Source organism: Vulpes vulpes, chromosome 6, assembly GCF_048418805.1.
Source record: "Vulpes vulpes isolate BD-2025 chromosome 6, VulVul3, whole genome shotgun sequence".
NCBI lineage: Eukaryota > Metazoa > Chordata > Mammalia > Carnivora > Canidae > Vulpes > Vulpes vulpes.
The window spans coordinates 62,580,393-62,605,001 of record NC_132785.1 but is presented as its reverse complement, the minus strand read 5'-3'; the positions used below and the strand labels follow the sequence as shown (position 1 = coordinate 62,605,001).

The window sequence follows — 24,609 nt, the reverse complement described above, 5'->3', positions numbered from 1 at the left end:
TGTAAGAGTTTAAATTATAAAACTCATAGGAAAAAAACAGTATAAATCTTTGTGACCTTGGATAAAGCAATGGTTTCTAAGATATAACACCAATAGCACATGGAACCAAAAGAAAAAACCATAATCACAATTTACCAAAATTAGAAATTTTTGTGGGCAGCCTGGGTGGCTCAGTGGTTTAGCGCCACCTTCAGCTCAGGGCCTGATCCTGGAGACCTGGGATCAAGTCCTAGGTCGGGCTCCCTGCGTGGAGCCTGCTGCTCCCTCTGCCTGTGTCTCTGCCTCTCTCTCTCTGTCTGTCTAAATGAATAAGATCTTTAAAAAAATTAATAAATGAATAAAATCTTAAAAAAAAATTTTTGTGTGTGGCTCAAGGGACACAATCAAGACAGTGAAAATCAGAATGGGAGAAAATGTCTGCAAGTCACTTATCTGATAAGGATTTAAGTATCCAAACTGTATTAAGAAAATGTTATTAATTCAACAACAAAAAAAGATAAATAATTCAACTAAAAAACAGGCAGAGAATCTGAACAGACATTTCTCTAAAGAATAACAATGGCCAATAAGTACAGAAAAGATGCTCAACATCATTAGTCATTAAGAAAAGGCAAATCAAAACCATGAAATACCTCTTGACACACACTAGGATGATTAAAATAAAAAATAGGGTAGGTAACAAGTGTTGCCAAGGATGTGCAGAAATTGGAATCCTCACATCCTGCTAGTGGGAATGGAATATAGCATTGGCACTTTGGAAATAAGGTTTGGAAAACTGACAGTTTCTCAAAAGAGTTATTGTATTATCCAGCAATTCTCCTCTTAGGAATATGTTCCCCCAAAACTGAAAACTTACATTCACACAAAAAACTTGTATAGGAATGTTCATGGCAGCATCGTTTATACTAGACAAAAATTGAAAAAACCCAAATGTCTATCAATCAACTGATGAGTGGATAAACAAAATGTGGTATATACACACACTGGAATATTATTCAACCACATAAAGAATGCTGACACATGCTACAGTATCAATGGATCTTGAAAATATCATACTAAGTGAAAGAAGTCAGACACAAAAGGCCACATATTGTATGATTCCATTTTTATGAAATATTCAGAATAGGCAAATCCATATAGACAGAAAAAATAGATTGATGGTTGCTTGGGACTGGAGTGAAGCGAATGGAAAATAACTGCTAATTGGCAGAGTGTCTTTTTGGGGGGAATGAAAATATTCTGGAATGAGAGTGGTAATGGTTGCACTACTTTAAATATACTAAAAGCCAATGAATTATATACTTTAAAAGAGTGAATTTTATGGTATATGAATTTCAAATTTTTTTTAAAAAGGCCCTCTTAGAAAATTGATTTCCTCACTTCTATTTCAGACCACCTACTGGTTCATAAAAACAATAATTTTCAACAATACTTGACATTTATAATTCATTGTAACAAATACTACAATAAATTTTTTTGACCAAATTATTTATAATCAGCTGATGGTCCACTTGTATTTATTTTGCCTCTAAACAAAATCTGAAAGTTCCTCTGAGTTCATGATTTATTTTATAGCCTTTTTTTAAATGTATATTTTTAAGTAACTAAGGCTAAAGAAATGTCTTCATTTTAGAAATTTTAGTAATCCTGCCATCAAGAAACAGGACAAAGTATTGCTCTTGCAATGACATTAGTTAGCACAGCCATCTTCAAGCAGCACTTTAAAATTTAATTCCTGTTCATAGGACAATAAAAAGGCTAAGTGAGAAATAATTTTTCAATATCAGTATCGCAATGTAATATGTATAACCAGATGCTTCAAGCCATATAACAAATGCAGACTTTCTTTCCCCTGGAATGTAAATAGGGTTCCAGGCTTACTCTTTTCAGTAACAAGATTTTAAGTTGAATTTTTTCAAAGCTCTACAAAGAAAACATACTCTTTATCGTCACCTTCTGTAATGGTGTTCTGCATATCTGATTTTTGCTATCAGAAGACTGAAACTTTGTGTTAGCACTATAATCCACAACAAATTCTTTATAAGCTTTGAAAGAGAATATTAATTCTAGTCTGATATCACTGGGTAGTACTATACTATGTATAGTTCCATATAAGTTAAACAGGAATGATCCTTCTAAAAATGCTAAGCATTAAAAAGAGGGCTTAATTACTTGAGAAATAAAGATCAAGGACTGCCATGATCAAGCCACACACTAGACAAGCATCCAAGATTATAACAGGGCAACATGATTCTCATTTTTAAGTTCAATGAAAATTGCATATATTCAGTTTTTACTCTTAAATACAAGTGGTTTATACTGTATTTGGGCCGCTAGCCCCAAGAAAGACAGGAACACAGAAAGGATGATCTTATACAACTTCAGTATTATTTTTGTAGTAAGGTGTATAAAATCCAACCATTGCTTCTGCAACCTTAGGAAGGAGCAAGCCTAAGAGATGAAAACATTTACACCTTTTGATTCAATTATACTATCACCTTATAAAAATATAAGGTTCAACATTTGTTTCCTTAAAAACAAAGCACTAAACAGTTCTCAATGAAGTAACCTAGCAATAGCTAAGATGTATCTAACATGTATACAGAATCCTTAAGACTAAAATAGCAGGAGTTCTTTTGCACTACATATATTCAAATGATGTTAGTTGTTGTAATTCAACGTGAACAACAAAATCTTGGTAAAATAATAGGAGAAATAAAAATTGATTTCTGAACGAAATATGTACCACCTTCCACTAGATTGAATAACTGGGAAATACAGGTAGGGTAAGGAGATATGCCCCATGTGAAGACAACTGCATATCAGAATTCAAAAGAAGAGTTAGAGCACATACTCTTTGTTTTTTCTTTTTTAAACACACGGGCCTCAAAAAACTGTATCTTCAGGTTTTTTTTGTTTTGTTTTGTTTTTGTTTTTACATAGCACATCTTTTCTCAATAATTCTCACTTTTCATTCCAGAAAATTTAAGAAACTGTTTGCAAGAATTCACAAAATGCAAACATGTTTCTCTAAGGCCATGAGCTGGTTTGCTAAGTTGCATTGTTTTATTCAAGTAAAAAGCCCTTCTAGAACAAGGGGTCTGTAGAGAAAACCAATCACCTTCGATTCTTGGGCCTGCACACTTGTTAGGATCTCTATCACTCTGAAAGCTAAAATGTAGAATGCTCATTTGAGCATTAGCAAAATGGACTCTATTTACATTTTTTAAAAAATCGAATGCATGTTAAATTTTTCTGGCAATTCTTTCTGTATGTTACAAAACAAAAAAGCAAAAGCTTAGAATAAGAACGCTTTTTTCTTAGAAAGGTCAAACAGATACTTCTTGACATCATGTCCTTTACACAATAGCATACTGTTCATATAAAAGGTCTCTTATCCTATAAAAATCTTGACAAAGGCAGCCTTCTAATCCAATGCGTCCAGTTTCCGTCTAGAAAGTAAAAAACAAAAACAAACTTTAGTATATTTGCTATTAATATGCAGACATAATAAACAAAATATATTAACTCGACTATTTGATGATTGGTCTGGAAATGGGTTGCTCAGCACAAAATAGGGATATTACATTCAAGTCATGAATTTTACATAGATATGTAAATGTCAAGATTCAAGTAATAAAAATTTACAATAAAATTATACATTATTTCTTTAAGAGTCACTTTTATAAGCCTTTAAGGTCATCATTATGAATATAAATTACGGTCTCCAGTTTGTGAAATTACTGATCAAGAATCACAGAAGTCAAAATGGCAACACATCAGAAGGAAATATTTGTTCAATTTGCCCCTTATTAAAAACACACTTACGGGCAGCCCAAGTGGCTCAGCGGTTTAGCACCACCTTCAGCCCAGGGCGTGATCCCAGAGACCCAGGATTGAATCCCACGTCAGGCTCCCTGCATGGAGCCTGCTTCTCCCTCTGCCTGTGTCTCTGCCTCTCTCTCTCTCTCTGTGTCTCTCAGGAATAAATAAATAAAATCCTAAAGACAAAACAAAACAAAGAAAAAAACCACACTTACTCTACGGACCGCTACTTGATTGTTACAAACAAGCACACCTCCTACAAATTCAGCTTGAATCCCCTCCCGTAAAAGAACTTGTTTGAAGTCTGACAGTCTTGGTTCGTTCATAAAAACTGACTGATGTCCAGGAACCTTAAACAAGGATAAAGGGGAAAGAAGAACTTCAAATAAGACACCACACATACAGTTGTACTGAATAAAGTGCAGTAACACATCTCTAAGATATTTTCTATCATTCCCTGAAGACCTCTAAGAGATCCTATCAAGGCTGTAAATCACATTCTGAGTTGCTATTCTGAATTTTACCTCATTATTTAACATTACAAAGCCCAAGTTTCCCATCAGTTTTTATTAGTCATAGCTCACAGTAACAGGGAGATTTGGTGATGTTATGCTCTTCACTCACCCACTTGCCTGAGGGGGTCAAGGAGAATGCTAGTAGGCAGAACTGAACCAAAAAATTCATTTTCCAGATCCAACTCCTTCACTTAGGGAATTCTCAGGGGAGTCCTCCCCTGATCCCACTTTCACCTTCCCTTCTCCCTTAGAGTGAATGCAGTGGATGCCAGGGGTTTTAGAATCAGAAAAATAAGCGGTTCCACCTATTGCTGCTACTTGGAAATTGCTGTGAAGCTTACTAGCTTTAGCAGAGAGAAAAAAAGATTCTTTTTCCTCCCCCAATCTCAAGAGTATTACTAGAGAGGAATCCAATGACAGAGGTCGGCTCTCTACTCCTTAGTACACGGAAAGTCTAGAGTCCTCTGACATGCACACAGGACTCTTACTACACAGTTTTAACACTGTTGTAAGTTAATTACCTGAAATCTTTGCTAAAAGAGTATCTCCTGAGAACATGTAAATACTAGATTAAAATTATACCTATACTTTATAAAAGATTCTTACCTGTATCAAAACCGAAAGTGATTTCAGCGGGGCTAACAACGTACAAAAATGGAGTACAAGAGTTTCAGTCTTAAAAAACTATAAATCTCCTAACTGGAAGTAGGTATGTGATGTAATCCTCACAATCAAAATTTAAATACTGAAAAAATAAATCATAAAACAATAATATATCTTATGATATTTGCTAAACATTTCCTGTAAATGTTATCATTCCCTTGCAGTCCAGGATATAAACACACGCTCCTGCATGCACACAGCCATATTGTAAATAATCTTTTTTCTAAAACTCCAAAATTAGTCTACATAGGACACATAATTTAAAGAGTTAAAAACAAAAGAAAAATCCAAAGGATGACAAATTAAGTCACATGCTTTTTTTTTTTTTTTTTTTTTTTACCTCGTGGGGAGGCAATGGTTCCAAGGTTGGAATGATCTCGCTTTCTTCACCTGTCTCTTTCTCATCATCTCCAAACAGACTCTTCATGGCCTTCTGTTGTGCTATAACACTGGAATCCGAAGGAGCGTCCACTTGCATTTCGGAGTCTTCTCCATCATCCTTCAGTTCTCCTTCTTCTAAAATAACTCCTGTGTCCACTTTGGAAACTCTCATGTCCAAGACACCGTCTATCCAAGCTAATTCAGCATCTTTTGCCTTACAAAACTGAAGGGAGCTGACGAGTGAATCTTTCAATCTCACCTAGACACAATGCAAAGGGGAAGGAGAGAGATGGAGTCCACGAAGTATAAATTAACAACAAAATACAAACAGCTATCATTTCCTGACTCTGGTAATGTGTATTAAGATTTGAAAATCTTGCACTCATCTGATCCTCACTGCGAATGGTAAGGACCTAGTGACCTGTGAGATCATTAGGACTGCGGTCTGCTTTCCAAAAGGTTCTTAACCCGGGGCCCCGAGGTGGTTCAGCAGTTGAGTGTCTACCTTTGGCTCAGGACATGATCCCAGGGTCCTGGGATTGAGTTCCACATTGGACTCCCTGCATGGAGCCTGCTTCTCCCTTTGCCTGTGTCTCTGCCTTTCTCTGTGTGTCTCTCATGAATAAATAAAATCTTAAAAAAAAAAAAAAGTAAAGAAAAAAGATTCTTAACCCTTGACTGCACATTGGGATCACATGGCAATTTCTTTTTTTCTTTTTGTTAAAGATTTTATTTATTTATTAATGAGAGAGTGAGAGAGAGAGAGAGAGAGAGAGAGAGAGAGAGGCAGAGACACAGGCAGAGGGAGAAGCAGGCTCCATGCAGGGAGCACGACGTGGGACTCGATCCTGGGACTCCAGGATCACACCCTGGGCTGAAGGCAGCGCTAAACCGCTGAGCCACCCGGGCTGCCCAACATGGCAATTTCTTAAAATATATGTTGATGCTAGGGTCCCACCTCCAGCGACTCTAACAAAACTGGTGAGACTAAATCCAGAGCATGGAGTCCCCCTGTCACCCCCAAACCTCCCCCAGATGATTCTAAGGTTGGTGCTCTTCAGGAGTACTGAGTTACTGCTTCCTCCATCACCATGAATTTCACACATCCATATTCTTGGAATGCTGCTTCCTCTCGTTCTGCCCAGAATAACTTTGCTGCCTGGTGAATTCCGACCAAATCTAGATATCACTCCTGCTTTAACTGCTATCATCTCCCACTATCAGATAAAAACTAATCTCTCCTCTGTGCTACTCCTATTTTTTATACCTGCTTCCATTTTTTTCAATTAGGAATAGACCCTTGACATCAGTGAATTTTTATAAAACTTTTGAATTCTTGAATACTCCCTATTCTTCTCCCCTTCATACTTCTGCAAATCTTGTTCCCTCTGCCTGGAATACCCTTCCTCTCTCTCTCCCACTCTCTATGCCACCCTGATGACCCATCTAAACATGTCAGAATTCAGCTTAGTTACTGCGTACTCTGGGACATCTTGTCTAAACTTCCAAATCTGGGTTGGGGGTCTCACTCTTTTATACACCCACAACATACTATACTTTCTCTACTGGAGGTCTAACAATGTGATAAATGCTCTTTCCTTGTTAAAGCCCCACAGACCGTAAGATCTATGAAGACAAGGGACTGTATGGGTCTCACTCACCACTATATTCCTAATGTGTACCTGTCCTAATCTGCAACAAAAAGTGTTTATTTCTGTGTGGCTTCAGATGCCAACACACTTACCTGATAGATATGAGTTTCACTAGTGGCATCAACTGTTTCATGTAGCTTTGGCATGTACACTTTAATATCTTTCCCACCAAATGCACGACAGCACTCTGCGAGATCCTGACTGGCCTCTGGTGGTCCATGGACAATGATTAACTGTCGTGGTTTCATCTGATTAATGATCTTTTTAATGGAATCTCCATCAGAGCGTCCTTCATAGTCTATGTAAGTAACTCTGGCTCTGTAATTAGACAGGATTATTCAAGGTTACTTTTCTGATAAGTTAACTCCAAAACTAGGTTATTAATGGCTTTTATCATCAGGAAAGAAATGCATACAATATGTAAAATAAGGATTTGAGGAATACGCATGTTATATATATATATATATTTTAAAGATTTTATTTATTTATTCATAGAGACACACAGAGAGAGAGGCAGAGACACAGGCAGAGGGAGAAGCAGGCTCCATGCAGAGAGCCCGATGTGGGACTCAATCCAGGGTCTCCAGGATCACGCCCTGCGCTACAGGCGGCGCTAAACCGCTGCGCCACCGGGGATGCCCCGCATATTATATTGTTAATAAGTATTTGAATGGGAAGGATTATGGATTACTCAATAGCTATTAGAAAAAAATAGCTCACTATATAAAGAAAAGTAAAACTGGATCCTGTTCTAATGCCACATATAACAGCAGGTTGAGCTGAAGCCATAGAGAGAATGTGAAGACTTAAAATATAATAGAATAAAACGTACAAATTATGTTTGTGACCATGGACAGGGAGAGACTTCTCTATACACAATTCTAAAATGGGAAACATTTTATTATTTCATTACATCAAAATTAAAGATTTTTTTTTTAAGTAGACCATGGACAACTCTTATAAACAGGTAACAGAATGGGAGAAGATATCTGCATTGTCTGTAACCAACCAGGGCTAATATCCAAAATATACAATGATCCCCTGCAAATCAATAACAAAACAGCAGCAACTGCTACAGAAAAATGCACAAAGGCCATGCACGTGGACTTCACAGAAAAAAAAGTAACAAGCATTTGAAGATAATCAATAATCACAGTAAGACAAATTTAAACAGTTAGTGATATGTTACTCTGTACTGGAAAATGCTGAAGAGTTAGATAATGCCAAACACTGGTAAGGAAACAGGGATGAAAGAAGCCTTCTGCTCTTGTTAGGGAAAATATAAACTGATACAGCCATTCTAGAGAGAATTTTGTGATACTGATAATAAGCATTATTTAGATATTAGGTGTACTCCAAAATACATGCTAAATGACATCACTAGACAAACCACTTTGTTTTCTAATGATTTAAAAAAAAAAATCCATTCCAGAATGATGATTTTCTGGCGTTATTAATTGCACCAAATGAAAAAAAGGTTTATTAACTACTTCTGATTGTAGTAACATTTTTAAGACATAAGGACACTAGAGATGTTTAAGTCAAGGAGTATAGTTGATGAAACACTTAGAAGAATTGAACTTGTGAACTGCACAAGTTCACATGCTACCAGACTTACTAAAAAGGCCAGAATGTTTCTTCATATAAATGTACAATTTGAAGCTGTTTTTTTTTTAAAGATTTTATTTATTTTTATTTTTTCATGAGAGACACACACAGAGAGAGAGAGAGAGAGAGAGAGAGAGAGGCAGAGGCAGAGATACAGGCAGAGGAAGAAGCAGGCTCCATGCAGGGAGCCTGATACGGGACTTGATCCTGGGTTTCCAGGATCACACCCTGGGCTGAAGGCGGCGCTAAACTGCTGAGCCACCCAGGGATCCCCCAATTTGAAGTTTAAACCCCACCTCACCACCAATTCAAACACACTGGCATTCAAATACTATTAATGAAAACAAAATGCCACCATACTTTATAAGTCTTTGCACGGAAAAAGAAATTAAATTTTAAAAGTACAAACTTACTAGATATTCAGAAATTTCACTTCTGAAACAATGAAAAATTATGTAATTCAAGTTCTTAAAATTTTATCTTAGAATTTAGTTTCAAAATGCAACAAAAAGCACTTACTTTATTTCAATAGACTCTGTTGTAGAAATACACTTGGTTGGAACATCAGATAAGTCCTGATCCATGGGTTCATCTCCATTTGTCAAGCCAGATTCTAATTTGCTTTTTTCTTCTTCAGTCGCTTGGAGTTCTGGAACTAAGAAATCTTCTGGTCTAAATAATAAGTCTCTAATTAGAAGTGCTAACGGCAAACTAATATTATATAATATATATAACTAGTAGATGGCACAAATTTTAGACTCCTCACATCTCTCAAGATTTAAATACACAATTGATCCAAAGCTAATGCAACTTTATAACACCAATTACCAAATGACTGTATATTCTGTTTTCCTGACCACTGAGGAATGCTCTGTAAAACGTGCTGTGTGGGCTAGGAAAGAGGCCTAGCCAGACCACTGGAAGATCTTCATGGGTAGGGACACCTGCACCCCGATGTTTCTAGCAGCAATGTCCACAATAGCCAAACTGTGGAAGGAGCCTCGGTGTCCACTGAAAGATGATGGATAAAGAAGATGTGGTCTATGTATACAATGGAATATTCCTCAGCCATTAGAAACGACAAATACCCGCCATTTGCTTCGACGTGAATGGAACTGGAGGGTATTATGCTGAGTGAAATAAGTCAATCAGAGAAGGGCAAACATTATATGGTCTCATTCATTTGGGGAATATAAATAATAGTGAAAGCGAATAGAGGGGAAGGGAGAAGAAACGGGTAGGAAATATCAGAAAGGGAGACAGAACATGAGAGACTCCTAAGTCTGGGAAACGAACTAGGGGTGGTGGAAGGGGAGTAGGGCGGGGGGTGGGGGTGACTGGTTGGCGGGCACTGAGGGGTGCACTTGACAGGATGAGCACTGGGTGTTATTCCGTATGTTGGCAAATTGAACACCAATAAAAAATAAGGTTATTATTAACAAAAAAAAAAAGAAAGAAAGATCTTCATGGCTATCACAAGTACTTTTACAACCTGGCCCTGCATTTGTTTGAATCATTCTTTCTCTCAGTTTCTGTGGTTTCTCTTTCCAACTCCCAGTCTTATAAATCTCGGACCTCTTTTGATTTCCTGAAGGGCCCTGGTTACTCCATCTGTGCCCAAAGAAAGCATATGACTCTCCATTGGCACATTACCAAGTAGACTAAGATACAAAATCATGAGCTCCCTCAAAGGCCTTTGCCTTTATTTCAACAAAGTATGAATGCGTCTATGTTCCCATCTTTACTTCCCCTATCAGAGAGAGTTGTATGTTAAAATTAAAGAACAGGGGTGCCTGGGTGGGTCAGCTGGTTGAGCATCTGACTATTGGTTTTAGCTCAGGCTATGATCTCGGGGTTGTGAGATCAAGCTTAGCATTGGGCTCTCACACTCACCGCAAAATCTGCTTGAGATACTCTCCCTCTGCCCTTCCCCACTCCCAGGCTTTCTCTCTCTAAAATAAGTAAATCTTAAAAAAAAAAAAAAAAAAAAGAAAAAGAAAAAGAAAAGTAAAAAATAAGAATATTCTTTCTCGCCTCCTGTAATTATCTATGCCACATGCCCAAACCCACTCCCACTGGTCTCTGGGAATGCAGGCCTCTGTTACCCAACACCTAGACTGTACAGCAGTTTCTCAGAGCCCGGAGTTCAACTTCACCATCTATGATCCACAGAACAGCAGTATAGCAGCAAGCACTCAAAGTGCATCTCCTAGAAGTCATGAGTCACCAGTCAAATTCTATGCTAAGTGTCTTAAAAACACAACCTCATTTCATTCTTATCCCCACTCTTCAGATAAGGAAATTGAAGCTAAAGAACACTGTTCACATGCAGAACAGACTGGACACTAATTAAGTGGAATGGTAAATAAACTCACCAACGCTATTTATATTGTTACTTTTCCTCTCTACTATTTTGGAGGGCTACACAGACAGTGGAAACTTTGCTCATTAAATCCCAGAATGACCTAAAATCCACTATATGCTCAAGAAAGCATTACCAAGGAAAAAAGGAAGTACAAGTGAGGGACCCAGACTGTGTTGGGGTGGTAAGCAAGAAACAGGAAAGGTTTCCAAAGGTTTGTAACACCCAATTCAGCAGCACAGAGACCTGGGACAGGAAGACAGAACAAAGCTGAGGGATGAACATATGCAAGCACCTGACGTGGAAAAGTCGCATAGAAAGAGGCTGCAATAAGGATGGTACCACTAGAACAGAGAGCGCACATCGGCATCACAGAAAACTAGGGAGACACCAGACAGCGTGAGACACCGTGCACTGTGCTACAGCATCTGACATTCAGCTGGAAAGCCACGGGGGCCCTGAACAATCTGCACACAGGTTAATAGTGTTTTCAAATTTCGATTAGAACATGTGATTTCAGTTGTTTTTTCCAAAAGTGCATGTAGAGCTGTTAGGTCTTCCATGGTTCTACCCATGCTATCTCATATTCCTCTCGTAACCAAAACCCTTGTCCAACACTGCTTGAAATATAACACATTTCCCAAACTTCACACATCATCATCCATCAAAAATTCTCTTTATCCTGTGTTGTTCTCCAATGCATGTTCCTTGCCCTCTTTCTCTCTTTTTTTTTTTAGAATTAATTACTTAAGAGAGGGGGAGTGGGGGAGAGAAAGAGAGAGAGAAAGATAGTGCTTGAGTGAGTGGGGAGGTCGGGAGAGAGACAGAATTTCAAGCAGATTCCCCACTGAGCATGGAGCCCAAACCAGGGCTCAATCCCAGGACCCTAAGATCAAGACTCGAGCCAAAAATCAAGACTCAAAGGCTCAACCAACTAATCCACCCACCCAGGTGTCCCCCTTACCCTCTCTTTAAGTGGAGGAAGTCTTGTTCATCTTTTTAAACTTTTCATATACCTAGGTAATAAAACTGCTAGTTTGCCTTTAATACTAATTCTTTAGGTATTCCTCCAAACTTTCTCTTTTTGTTTCAAACTACACAAGTCCTCTGTATTTTTCAAAGTGGGGTACTCAGAAACTATCGAAGTACACAACATGATCAAAAAGGCCAAATTTATTGAGTTCTAATGATACACTGTGTTATTCACAAAATACACAGTCTAAACTGAAAGAAAGAAAAACTTGTTTTGTTCACATACTTGATAATTTCTCCATATTCATCCCATTTAATTCTTTCTTCTGGGGCAGGAAACATAGGGTAAGACTTTTTAGCCTGTTTGAAGAAACTTCCTTTCCGACTACCTTCACCTTTCATCATCAGGTCATGCTTCATCTTATGAGCTGATGGCTGGTCAATGTCTTCCTCAACATCACTCTCATCACTGGAATCTATGTCTGCCCTAAAAGGATTGTGGAACAGATAAAGGTCATAAAGTCCCAATATTTTGAATTAATATTTACAACACTATTTTTGAATTAATTCAATGATAATAATTAAATTGATAATTTTGTAAAATAGCATTAACTGCTAGTTAATAAATGCATATTAACACTAGCACTGAAAGTGTCAACTATACTCAAAAAATGTTTTAAATAACACAACACACTAAGGTACATCATGTTATAATCAACGGAGAAAAACACATACTATAGAGGGACAAAGGAAACAATGACAGCATTGTCTGAAACTCCCTGCCAGAAACAATGAAGTCTGTAAATTGCTGATCTGTATCCTTAGTAAAAATGTCATTCAAATACAAATAGAAAAAGAGAAAAAAGAAAAAAAGAAAAAGATATTTGCCAGACTGAAGAAAAAAAAAAAAAAACACAGAAAAATCTGATGGAGGTTATTGCCTGCAGATATGTAATCCATGAAACAAAAATCAAAGAAATTTCTTTAGAGAAGGGAAGATGATACCATGTGGCAATATATCCACATAAGGGAGGAACAAGAACAAGAAATTAGAAATATATATGAAATAAGTCATTTAAAAACAATCTCTTTAAAAATAAATTTGATTTAAAAAAAAAAAAATCAGCACTGAAAGAACTTGGCATTCTAGCACCAGTTAAAAATGTAACAAAAATCGTGAAGCCAACAGAAAATTTAAATTTTTTAAAAATTTAAATTCAAGTTAGTTAACATATAGTGTATTATTAGGTTCAGGGTACAGTTTAGTGATTCATCAGTTGCATATCATACCCAGTGCTCATTCCATCACATGCTCTCCTTAATGCCCATTACCCAGTTACCCCATCCCCATCCCCTCCTCCCCTCCAGCAGACCCTGTTTGCTCCCTCCAGTCAAGGAGTCTCTTATTTACATATAATTTTATAATTATATAAACTCCTAATCTATCTGAAAATAACTCACTCTTTTGACTGCTCAAGTTTTTTTGCTGCCTCTTTCTTTAGTTTCTCTTTTTCTAAGTATTCTTCTAGTTCTTTTCCTTCAAGCTTCACACGTTTCCTCAACTAGAGAAAAACAGCAGACAGAAGAAGTATCAGTATCAGGGGTTAGGCAGGGGTGTGAGATGCAGCATATCTGTGAATTTATCATCTTAAATTTGAAATTATTCAAGTTTCCATTACATGCAATTACAGATCCTATTTAGATTAGCACCAAAATTGAGCTGCCACATTTCTAGACTGGGTTTAATTTAAACTGGTTAAAAATAATCAATCAGGAAAAGAAAATATAGATTAAGTATTTTTATAATTTGGAATAGGTGAGGCCTACGTAGGACATAAAACTCAAAAGCCACAAAGGAAAAGATGAATAAATATGGCAAAATGAAAAAAAAAAATCTCTTTGACATTTAAAAATCTCATAAAATTACAGGAAATGGAGAAAATTATTTGCAGCACTAACATGACTATCAGAAGCTATTTTTTCCTAAAAGCTCTTCGAAATCAGTTAAGAAAAAGATGGTCATAACACATCAAAAAAGGACAAATCCATTTATAAGCAATTTACAGAATAAGAAAAACAAATAAGATGTCTCATTTTGCTGATTTCTGAAAAGTGCAAAAGTTTTTAAAATATAATACCATTTTAAAATCTATTAGATTGGCAATGCTAATTACTATACATCTATGGGAACAATAGCACAACTACAGTAGAAGGCAATTTACCAACTTTCTTTTTTAAAAGATTTTATTTATTTATTCATGAGAGACACACAGAGAGAGAGGCAAAGAGGCAGAGAGAGAAGCAGGCTCCCTGCGGGGACCCCAATGTGAGACTCAATCCCAGGACCCCGGGAGCAGACCTGAGCCAAAGGCAGATGCTCAATCGCTGAGCCACCAAGGCATCCCAATTTTCCCAATTTTTCTAAACATAAAAATGTGCCTGTCATTTGACACAGCAAATTCTACAAATTCTACTTCTAGGAAATTCTAGGAATTTATAAATTCTAGGAATTTATCCTACAGAAATAATCATAAGCATGAGGAAAAAAAGTACATTGCAGTAATGTCTGTAATGGTAAAAAAAAAAATGGACTCAACTTTAAAATCTATTAACGCGCAGCCCCGGTGGCACAGCGGTTTAACGCCACCTGCAGTCCAGGGTGTGATCCTGGAGACCCAGGATCGAGTCCCACTCGATCCCTGCATGGGGGCTGCTTCTCCCTCTGCCTGTGTCTCTATCTCTCTCTCTGTGTGTGTCTCTCATGAATAAATAAATAAAATAAAAAAAAAGGGGGGGGGGAATCCCTGGGTGGCTCAGCAGTTTAGTGTCTGCCTTTGGCCCAGGGCGTGATCCTGGAGTCCCGGGATCGAGTCCCACATCAGGCTCCCTGCATGGAGCCTGCTTCTCCCTGTGCCTGCATCTCTGCCTCTCTCTCTGTGTCTCTCATGAATAAATAAAAAAAAATCTTAAAAAAAAAAAAAAATCTATTAATATGAGATGATTAAATCAGTAGGTCTCAAACTTTTTGATCTCAGGATAGGCTTAGACTTAAAAATTACAGAGAACCCTAGAGAGCTTTTTCTATAGATTACATTTATTAATGCCTACCATTATCAGAAATTAAGAATGAGAAAATTTTAAAGTGTTCTTCTGTTCATCAAAAAATAAAATCATGACATATTAACATTATCATATTTTTACAAAGATAATTGTTACTTTCTAAAGCAAAAAAATAGCAGAAAGCATGGCATTAATTTACATTTTTGCAAGTATGTTCTTAAATTTTTTATATTACTTTTTTAAAGATTTTATTTATTCATTCATGACAGATAGAGTGAGACAGAGGCAGAGACGCAGGCAGAGGAAAAGCAGGCTCCATGCAGGGAGCCTGATGCGGGACTCGATCCTGGAACTCCAGGATCACACCCTGAGCCAAAGGCAGTCGCTCAACCGCTGAGCCACCCAGGGATCCCTGCAAGTATCTTTAATGTCTAGCTCAACAGAAGACAGCTGGATCTTCACATCTGCCGAATTCAATCTTCTGCAATACATTGTTTTCGTTGGTACCCTTGGGTGGCTCAGTGGTTTAGCGTCTGCCTTTGGCTCAGGGCATGATCCTGGGGTCCCTGGACCGAGTCCCACATCAGGTTCCCTGCATGGAGCCTGCTTCTCCCTCTGCCTGTGTCTCTGCCTGCCTCTCTCTCTCTCTCTCTCTCTCTCTCTCTGTGTCTCTCATGAATAAATAAAATCTTAAAAAAAAATTTGTTTTGGTTAAAGCATATGAAGAAAATGCAGCCTCACACAGATATATAATTGGAAAAGGGAAAAATATTTAAATAGCATTTCCATGAATATTCCTTGATATTATATTAAACCTTAAAAACCGGGCTCCTGGGTGGCTCAGTGATAGTGTCCGCCTTTGGCTTAGGTCGTGATCCCAGAGTCCTGGGATTGAGTCCCATATTGGGCTCCCTGCACGGAGTCTGCTTCTCTGTCTCTCATGAATACATAAATTAAAAAAAAACCCCTCAAAAACTGGTGGCTTCTTAAAGATCAGTTGTAATGTGGAATCTGAAATCAACAACTTTTTTTATACTGTTATATTAAATTTATTGATTTATCTTGCACTTTGAATGGACCTTTTATTTGTGCACTATTTTATATGTACAGGCATCGGTTATTTGCAAAATATGGTTTACCAAGTTACATAGATCTTACAAATGTTGATAGTATTTTAAAAATCACATTTGCAAATATCACCACCAAACTCATCAGCAAAGCCGTCTAAGCTTAAGTTGTCAATTTCACGGTGATGGGCATAGCTTTCTAAAATTCTGATTTTCACTTGAAAGTTGGAATTTTATCAGATTGAGGCAACAAAATGCTATCTACTCTTTTCCCTAGAGTGACAAGCTCAGCTTATTCATCCTTGACAGAATATCTGCCAAATACCCAAGTCTGAATAACCATGTTATTATTTCAAGTAAAAATGGTGTTTTAAGAAAAAAGTGGCCAGTTAATTATACAATTGGTTTTCTTCGAGACAAACATCGTGTATTAGTATGCAACACAAGTGCTGTACAAATCCTTCCCATCTTGCCATCCAGGTTATTTTTAAAAACCTTGTAATAAAAGGATTTAATAAAAATAAATGACTTTTACTGCTTCATCAAGAACATTCTTAAGTGAAATGGACTCTATTTGTAGCTTCGAGTGTGTGCTGATGCACAATGCGGTGGCCACCATCATCTGGTGCCACTGCCTGGATTTATGCTAAGGCACCAGCACCTTTCCCACCACTGCTTTTACTCAGCAACGTGAAATGTAGGCATGATGGAAAGGTAAATAACATCTTAAGATTACCGTGAGAAGTAGTTTTGACCTTAGGGACTCCCTGAAGGGGTCTCAGGGACCCCCTCCAGGGTTCTCACAGTATACTTTGAGAACCACTGGATTCAATCACAGTACATATATACACATGCATTATTAAAAAGTTATTAAAATGAAATCATTTATTTGAAAACACTTAAATGTTCATAATATGGCCATCTGTGCATCAGAAGTCAGGATAGTGGTTTCCCTCAAAGAAGACGGGGAGAACCTTGAGGGGGATGTGTGGGGTACTGGTGTGGGTATAGGCTAGACACAAGTATTCCATTTGTGAACAGGTAACATGATGTACACTTACACATGCACACTTTCAGCCCGTATTACATGGCAATGGACGTTTAAAAAATCCATCCTTTTTTGGCCAGAGTAAATCTGTGGGAAGTGCTGCTATTATCTGAGATGAGGAAGACTTAGAAGAGTATAAATCTGAGACAAGCACGAGGGGAAATAGTAGTCTTTTGCATATGGCCAAGGAGAGGGGAAAACTGACAGGTAATGGACAGGGAAGGCATAATTCCCAAGGAAACATCACTACAAGGGGAGTGTTAGTGCTGCTTATAAAGTAAAAAACCTCAAATTTCAAGTTATAGCTCCAAATGTCCTTTTCTATTTTTTTCAAATTGAAACCATTTTTAACATTCTTCTATTAAATCCTCAAATGGCCTTTCAGCCATAATTGAATTTCTACTAATTATTATTTTCAAATTCAGCATTTCATACCTGATGAAACTATTTCAAGTATTTCAAAGAGCTCTTTTAATTTTTATCTTAAAGATCTATTTATTTATTTTGGAGAGAGCACATGTGTGAGTGAGCAAGCACACACCAGCACTGGGCAGGGCAGGGAGGCCAGAGGGAGAGAGAGAATCTCAAGCAGACTCACTGCTGAGCACAGGAGCCCAACTCAGGACTCCATCTCACCACCTCACAACCCTGAGATTATGACCTTTGAAATAAAAAGCTGGCCGTTTAACCAACTGAGCCACCCAGGTGGTCCTGAGCTCTTTAAAATTTTTTTTCCTTGGCTCTTTTAATTTTTAAAGAAACCTGTGTTTTTAAGCTATTAAAAATAACCCAAAGGACAGGTTTTATTTTGATATGGTTGCTCGGAATCCTTCTTCAACAATTCTGTATTTATATTGAATGTATTTGAGATTTTGTCCTTTTCTTAAGTAGAGTTAAAGACTAAGGTATGCTTATCACTCACTTCTAACAACATTCCTTAACATGGCTACCAGGAAGGAAAAGTAAAAAACAGTTAACTACAGCCATGCCCAACTCTGGCAGTTGTCAGCCCATTCAGCATCAACTGCTACAGACTTCACAGTTAACGATACTAGCTTTGGAAAATTAATAGATGCAATGGGTTGGTTATTAAGCAAAATGATCTTTTGGCATATTGATCATTTGGCTGCTTGTCTTGCTCCCATTAACAAGAGATAAAATCAGCAAATGTGGATACAGAAACAAGTTTGGCTATCTAGTGGGGAGAAGATGAGGAGATTCTTGTCTGACTTCTACTTCTCAGCCAGGTTTCAAACAAGTTCATGTGCTATGGGTGAGGGCTGTAGGATATTTGAAGGGAAGGAAGCTACCCAACTGGAGAGCAGGAAAAGGAGTATCTTACAGAATGTTGGGTTGGTGCTGAGTACCCATCCGAGATGTGATGTCATAAATGTGAAGGGCAACCTGTCCACACAGTAGTGTGTTTAACACTAGTGATGTATGGTTGCTTGGGTTTAGGCATGGTTAAACAAATGGTTTAACTAGAGTCAACACTTTGCCAGGTGAGTACAATCAACAGGAGGGTTACAGAGTTAAAAGTGTTTGTAAAATAATGATGGACCACTGACTAGAAGGTGGAGCGATGATGGATAGTAAAAGTGGCAAGGTTCACAACATGAAAGTCCCAATGGAACCAAAGAACTATTGGCATGGGAGCATTAGAGCAGGTCAGCTATCAGATCAGAGTGGGATGTTTGAGGTAGAGCTCTTCAGAGGTAACCCGTAACAAGGTGAAGGTATGACCACAAGACTAGACAGCATGATCTGTGGGGAGGGATGGCTAAGGTGGAATGGGGGAAAAGATCATTAAGAAATAAGGCATCAGGGAACTGAGAGGGCCAAGGACTCAGACAGATCACGCCTATGGATGCCAGAGTCATCACGAATGCAGTCCTGACTAGAGACCAGAGTCAAAGTCACCAAAGAAGGACAGAGAATGACTATGAGATCAGTAAATGTCAGAAGGGATCAGTGTATTGTCAAGTCTGATGGCATGACCTAGAGAAGGAAGAGAAATGACTTGAAAGCTGCAAAACAGAAAAAGGACACCTACCCCACCCCAAGTACCTGAAGTGAGAGAGAGAAAAAAAAAGAGCATCTACTCGAGAGGCCCACAGGAAAATTAAGGAAAGGATGTGAAAAGAACTTTTCAAAGAGAGCTTTAAGAATTCAGAGTCCATGACACCTTCTAGGCACGGTTCCAGAGGATACCACAGAAGGGTTAAAGAACACAAATTTCCAATTAAGAAACTCTAAAATTTGTGCTATTAAAGGCTCTCTACAGTTACTCTGGTAAAAATCTGGAAACAATTTCAAGTTTCATTTTTGGTCACTGACCCCCAAACAGGTTTAAGATACAGTTCACACACAAGAACTTACCTCTATTTCTGTAATTTTTTCAGAAGGATTATCAATTAGGAAACGTGCTAAAGTCCCAGGAGTAGTTCTGTAAGTTAGAATGATTGAATTTTTAGGGTCCTGACACCATTGAATGAAGAGATCCCTTGAAAATCCACATTCCAGGTCAGGCTGGCTGGCGAGTACTACTTTGGGGCTAGGTACTCGAGCCAAGTCAGAAAGACCATGACATAAAGAGAGATGACGAAACTGAAATGGATTGTTTCTTTTGTCTTCAAAACATCTCATCAATTTGTCACTCATCCATTCTACCTAATACAGGGGAAAGGATGATCATAATTAGAAAATACTAGATTATAACTTCAATGCCTTCCACAAAGTCTAGAAATTCATGTTCTGCCTTCTTTTAAGTCTTTACCAACCAACCAACCAATGGTTGTTTAAACTTGTACCATTCTGATAAGCAGCACTTATTCTCTGTTCTGTTCCCCATTAGATCCTCTCATCCCATAATAGCTCATCCCTAAAAATCCAATTTTGCATTATATTTCAGTTATAAGTCACCCTAAATCTTACGGAGAAAGCAGAGTATAAGTTCTAAATAAATCTTACCCAAAATTCCTATTTCAAGGGAAAGAGCTATTTCAAAAGAAGAGAAAAATGGTTTCTAACATTTATATCCTATGAGGTAGGCTCTATTTTTAATCTCCATTTTACAGATTGTGATAACAGATATTAAAGGAGAAGTAACTTGCCCAATCTGTAAGATGGGGACAAAAACAGAACCTACTTCATAGGGTCTAGAAGGACTAAATTAAATATTCTGTATGTGAACATACAGAACAAGTGGTTTATTACCATTATCATCATCATCAACCTCTTAAACAGAAAAATGAAATCCAAAGGGCAAATAAAACATTGTTTTCCACAAAAGCCCAATTTCTGCAGCAAACTTCTGCATTACAAATGTAACAAGGACAAACCTGGGACTTAGAAAACTCCACCACATTATAGCTGACATTATTCAGGAGCGCCAGTGAGTAGACACCCAGTCCTGCATCTTTAGTTCTCCAGATCTGATCAAGAAGTTGAGCAAGTTCCAAAACTCTGCCTGCAGTGTCCACTGCTATTAATACATTTCCATCACCTCGAAGCGTTTCCAGGACATTTGCTAGAAAACAAGAAAGTAAAATCCATGGAGAACATAACAATACCTTGATGCAAAATTAAAGATGACTTCATCTCCAGAATAAAGACTATAATTTAGGAGCAGCCGGGTGGCTCAGCGGTTTAGCGCCGCCTTCAGCTCAGGGCACAATCCTGGAGACCCAGGATCAAGTCCCATATCAGGGGAGCCTGCATGGAGCCTGCTTGTCTTTCTGCCTGTGTCCTCTGCCTCTCTCTCTCTCATGAATAAATAAATAAAATATTTTTAAAAAGACTAATTTATAAATGAGCAATTATTAGGAAAGGTACACAATTCTATTTTTTAACAGATTTTACTTATTTATTCATGAGAGATATATAGAGAGAGGTAGATATAGAGGGAGAAGCAGACTCCCTGCGGGGAGCTTGATGTGGGACTTGATCCTGGGACCCCAGGATCATGCACTGAGCCACTCAGACATCCTTGGATACACAATTTTTAAAATTCCATTCAGGTTATTATAACTACTTTGTATTCTGTGAAGGTATCTTCATAGGAGTGAAAGACAACGCCATTAATTCTTAATTTTCTTTCACCGAAAAGTACAGAGGGTCTCCAGCCCTCTTCACCCAGAGTACACATAGAAAATGACATTTGGGGACAGGTGGCTCAGTGGTTGAGCATCTGCCTTTGGCTCAGGTCATGATTCTGGGATCGAGTCTCACATCAGGCTTCCTGCAGGGAGCCTGCTTCTCTCTCTGCCTGTATCTCTGCCTTTCTCTCTCTCTTTCATGAATAAATAAAACATTAAAAAAAAAAAAAAAAAGAAAGAAAGAGAGAGAGAGAGAGAGAGAGAGAGAGAAAATGACATTGGTATAGTACACTGGGGCCAATTATTTATAACTTTGTTATAAACGATTCCCAAATTTATACACACAAAAGTCCCTATTTATATTTACATATACATATAGATCACATTCCCTCTTCCAATAAAAGTATCTTTTTTTAAGATGTTCATTTTTTTTTTAAAGATTTTATTTATTTTTGTTTTTTTTTTTTAATTTTTTTTTTATTTATTTATGATAGTCACAGAGAGAGAGAGAGACAGAGACACAGGCAGAGGGAGAAGCAGGCTCCATGCACCAGGAGCCTGACGTGGGATTCGATCCCGGGTCTCCAGGATTGCGCCCTGGGGCAAAGGCAGGCGCTAAACCGCTGCGCCACCCAGGGATCCCTAAAGATTTTATTTATTTGACAGAGAGAGAGCATGCAAGTACACACAAGCAGGCAAAGTGGCAGGGAGAGGAAGAAGCCTGACACGGGGCTTGATCTCAGGACCCTGGGGATAATGACCTACACTTAACTCGTGGAGCCACCCAGTCATCCCCAAAAGTATTTTTATGAGTAGATTTCCTTGCTCTACATTAAAGTCTACTTGGAAATATCTGAAAAAAAAAAAAAAAAAACTGTAGCAAAACAAACAAGAAAACATAAAAACTGAATACCTTCTTAATACAACATAGTACACAACTGTGCTTTTAAAGTAAATAGATGAAAGCAGTGGTTTCAGACGTGCTTAAAAGTCAAACACCACTTTTCCTGTTGAAATCTCATGCAGCTTATCAAAAAAGAATCGAAGGTAAAGTAGCTGGAACAGAAGCACCCAGGGATGGCCCAGAGGCTCCTCTTCAGAACCGACATTACTAGGTTAGAGTTTAAGGCTCTCAACACCAAGATCAGTTGACTATTTGCACCCTCATGTATCTCCTTTGCTCATTTTTCTGTTAGAGTGTAAATGTTTTTCTAATAGATTTTTCTGAGCTCTCTGTATATTCTGGCATTCCCTAGACATATACAGTAAATGCCAGGTAGTTAGCTATGTGCTAAATGACAGGGAGAAGTCAATCTTTATACCTGTCCCACAAAAGCTAAATTCACACCAACCAAAACATCTTTTTGTACAAAATAATGATATGGTCACTTAATATTTTTTTCAAAAATATTAGAGTTAGGGGTGCCTGGGGGACTCAGCTGGTTAAGTGTCCCGACTCTTGATTTCAGGTCGGGTCATGATCTCAGAGTGGTGCGATCAAGCCCCCACATAGAGCTCCACACTGGGTGGGGAGCCTGCTTAAGATTCTCTCTCCCTCTGCCCCTCCCCTGCCTGTCCCTCTCTTAAGAAAGAAAGAAAAAAAAAAAGTTAACCAATCTTTCATGACAAGAAAAGTATAAACACAAAACAGAATAAACAGTAATTCATTCTACCATGCACCTCCACAGAGGACATCACGAAATACGTACTCAGAAGTTGCTCATCTCTCTGTTTTCTCCTAGGCTGCACATATGTAGCATTAAATGAATCTGTGATAAGCAGGGAGGGTCTGCTTAGCATTTCCAGGGAACATCCATTTAAATGGCTATAACAAAGATGAAGAGGAATATTTTAGATCAATTCAAAGAAACAATTGTTTGTCTCACCTAAAAAATAAGCAACTTCATGTAAAATTTTTCCTTCTCCAACTACAAAAGGACACGTGCTCATTAATAGGAAATCTAGTATATTCAAAAAAAGGGGGGGGGATTAAGATCTTCTAGGGTACCATCACTATGAGAAATCAATATAATATTTTAGTATACATCCTTTTAAGCATACAAATACATTTTTCTATGCATATACATGTGAATGTTTTTTTACAAAACTGGCATCTCATGTATACACTGATATACTCAGTTCTATGCCTGGTTTTCTCCCGTGACACTAAAACTGATTTCTAAACCTATTTTTTAACAATTGTAAAAACCTCCTACTGTGTATTTTATTTGATCACTTCCCTTTTCAAGGTTATTTTTCTTGTCATCATAAATAACTTCAAAGAACATTTCTGTAGAAAGCTTCAATTGCACCTGATGGTTTCTTTAGGACATATTCCTAGAAATTACTTACTCCAATAATTTTGCTAAATGGCTTTCCAGAAAGATTTAAACCTTTTCCAGAAAGGCTCTTCCTTTTCCAGAAAAGTTCAACCAGACAGAATGAGCAACTCACTAAATATTTCCCAGAAGAATACTATTATTTAAAAATCATTTTAATGATATTTAATTTTAAAAAGAATTGCCATTTAAATTTACTTTTATAAACTTTTGTTTATCTGGCATCTTTTTTTTTTTTTTTTTTTAATCTGGCATCTTTTTGATTGGTTAACACTTGGTCTTATACTTGTAAGTCTTTAGCCAATATGCTGCAAATATTTTCCCAACTCTTTTTGTCTTTATTGTTTCTGATGTTTTCAATCTGTATGTAATCAAATCTATCAAAGTTTTCCTTTATAAGTTGGTCCATTGCCTTTACACTTACAAATCTTTTTCATATCAGAAATTAGACTCATCAATATTATTTCATTTTCTATTTAATTCTAATCCATCTGAAATTTATTTGGTTAAAAAAAGACACAAACTGATCTTTTCCCAAAATGTTTGAATACCATTTATTTGAATATCCATGTTTTCTTCATTCATCTGTGATTACGAGACTAAAATTTATTAATCTTATATATTTCTGAATAAGATACAAAAGACCTTGAGCCTACTATAACCTCATACAAAAGAACTATGAGCTTAATGCACAGGAATTACAAAAGAAGCCTCTATGAAACTAAACATCAAAACAATTTTCTAGGGATCCCTGGGTGGCGCAGCGGTTTGGTGCCTGCCTTTGGCCCAGGGCGTGATCCTGAAGACCCGGGATCGAATCCCATGTCGGGCTCCCGGTGCATGGAGCCTGCTTCTCCCTCTGCCTGTGTCTCTGCCTCTCTCTCTCTCTCTCACTGTGTGACTATCATAAATAAATAAAAAAAATTAAAAAAAAAAAAAAAAAAAAAACAAACAATTTTCTAGTAATGATGTGAGTACTTGAAGTATACAGTATATAAAGTTACAACTACTGTGTCCCCT

At 37.5% G+C, this 24,609-nt stretch overlaps 1 protein-coding gene across 2 annotated transcripts in view; it reads right to left on the bottom strand.

Moving 5' to 3' along the window:
• Positions 1–1,088: 1,088 nt before the first annotated feature.
• CPSF2 (cleavage and polyadenylation specific factor 2) overlaps positions 1,089–24,609 on the bottom strand; it is a 34,834-nt gene continuing 11,313 nt past the window's right edge. For both annotated transcript variants that reach the window (XM_025985561.2, XM_072761165.1), the window contains exons 7-16: positions 22,960–23,075; positions 20,495–20,682; positions 19,533–19,823; positions 13,440–13,540; positions 12,265–12,465; positions 9,164–9,316; positions 7,129–7,354; positions 5,344–5,643; positions 4,041–4,175; positions 1,089–3,452 (exon numbers count right to left, since the gene is read on the bottom strand). In XM_025985561.2, coding sequence (XP_025841346.1) covers positions 3,360–3,452; positions 4,041–4,175; positions 5,344–5,643; positions 7,129–7,354; positions 9,164–9,316; positions 12,265–12,465; positions 13,440–13,540; positions 19,533–19,823; positions 20,495–20,682; positions 22,960–23,075 — 1,804 coding nt within the window. In that variant the 3' untranslated portion in view covers positions 1,089–3,359. The remainder of the gene's footprint in view (positions 3,453–4,040; positions 4,176–5,343; positions 5,644–7,128; positions 7,355–9,163; positions 9,317–12,264; positions 12,466–13,439; positions 13,541–19,532; positions 19,824–20,494; positions 20,683–22,959; positions 23,076–24,609) is intronic.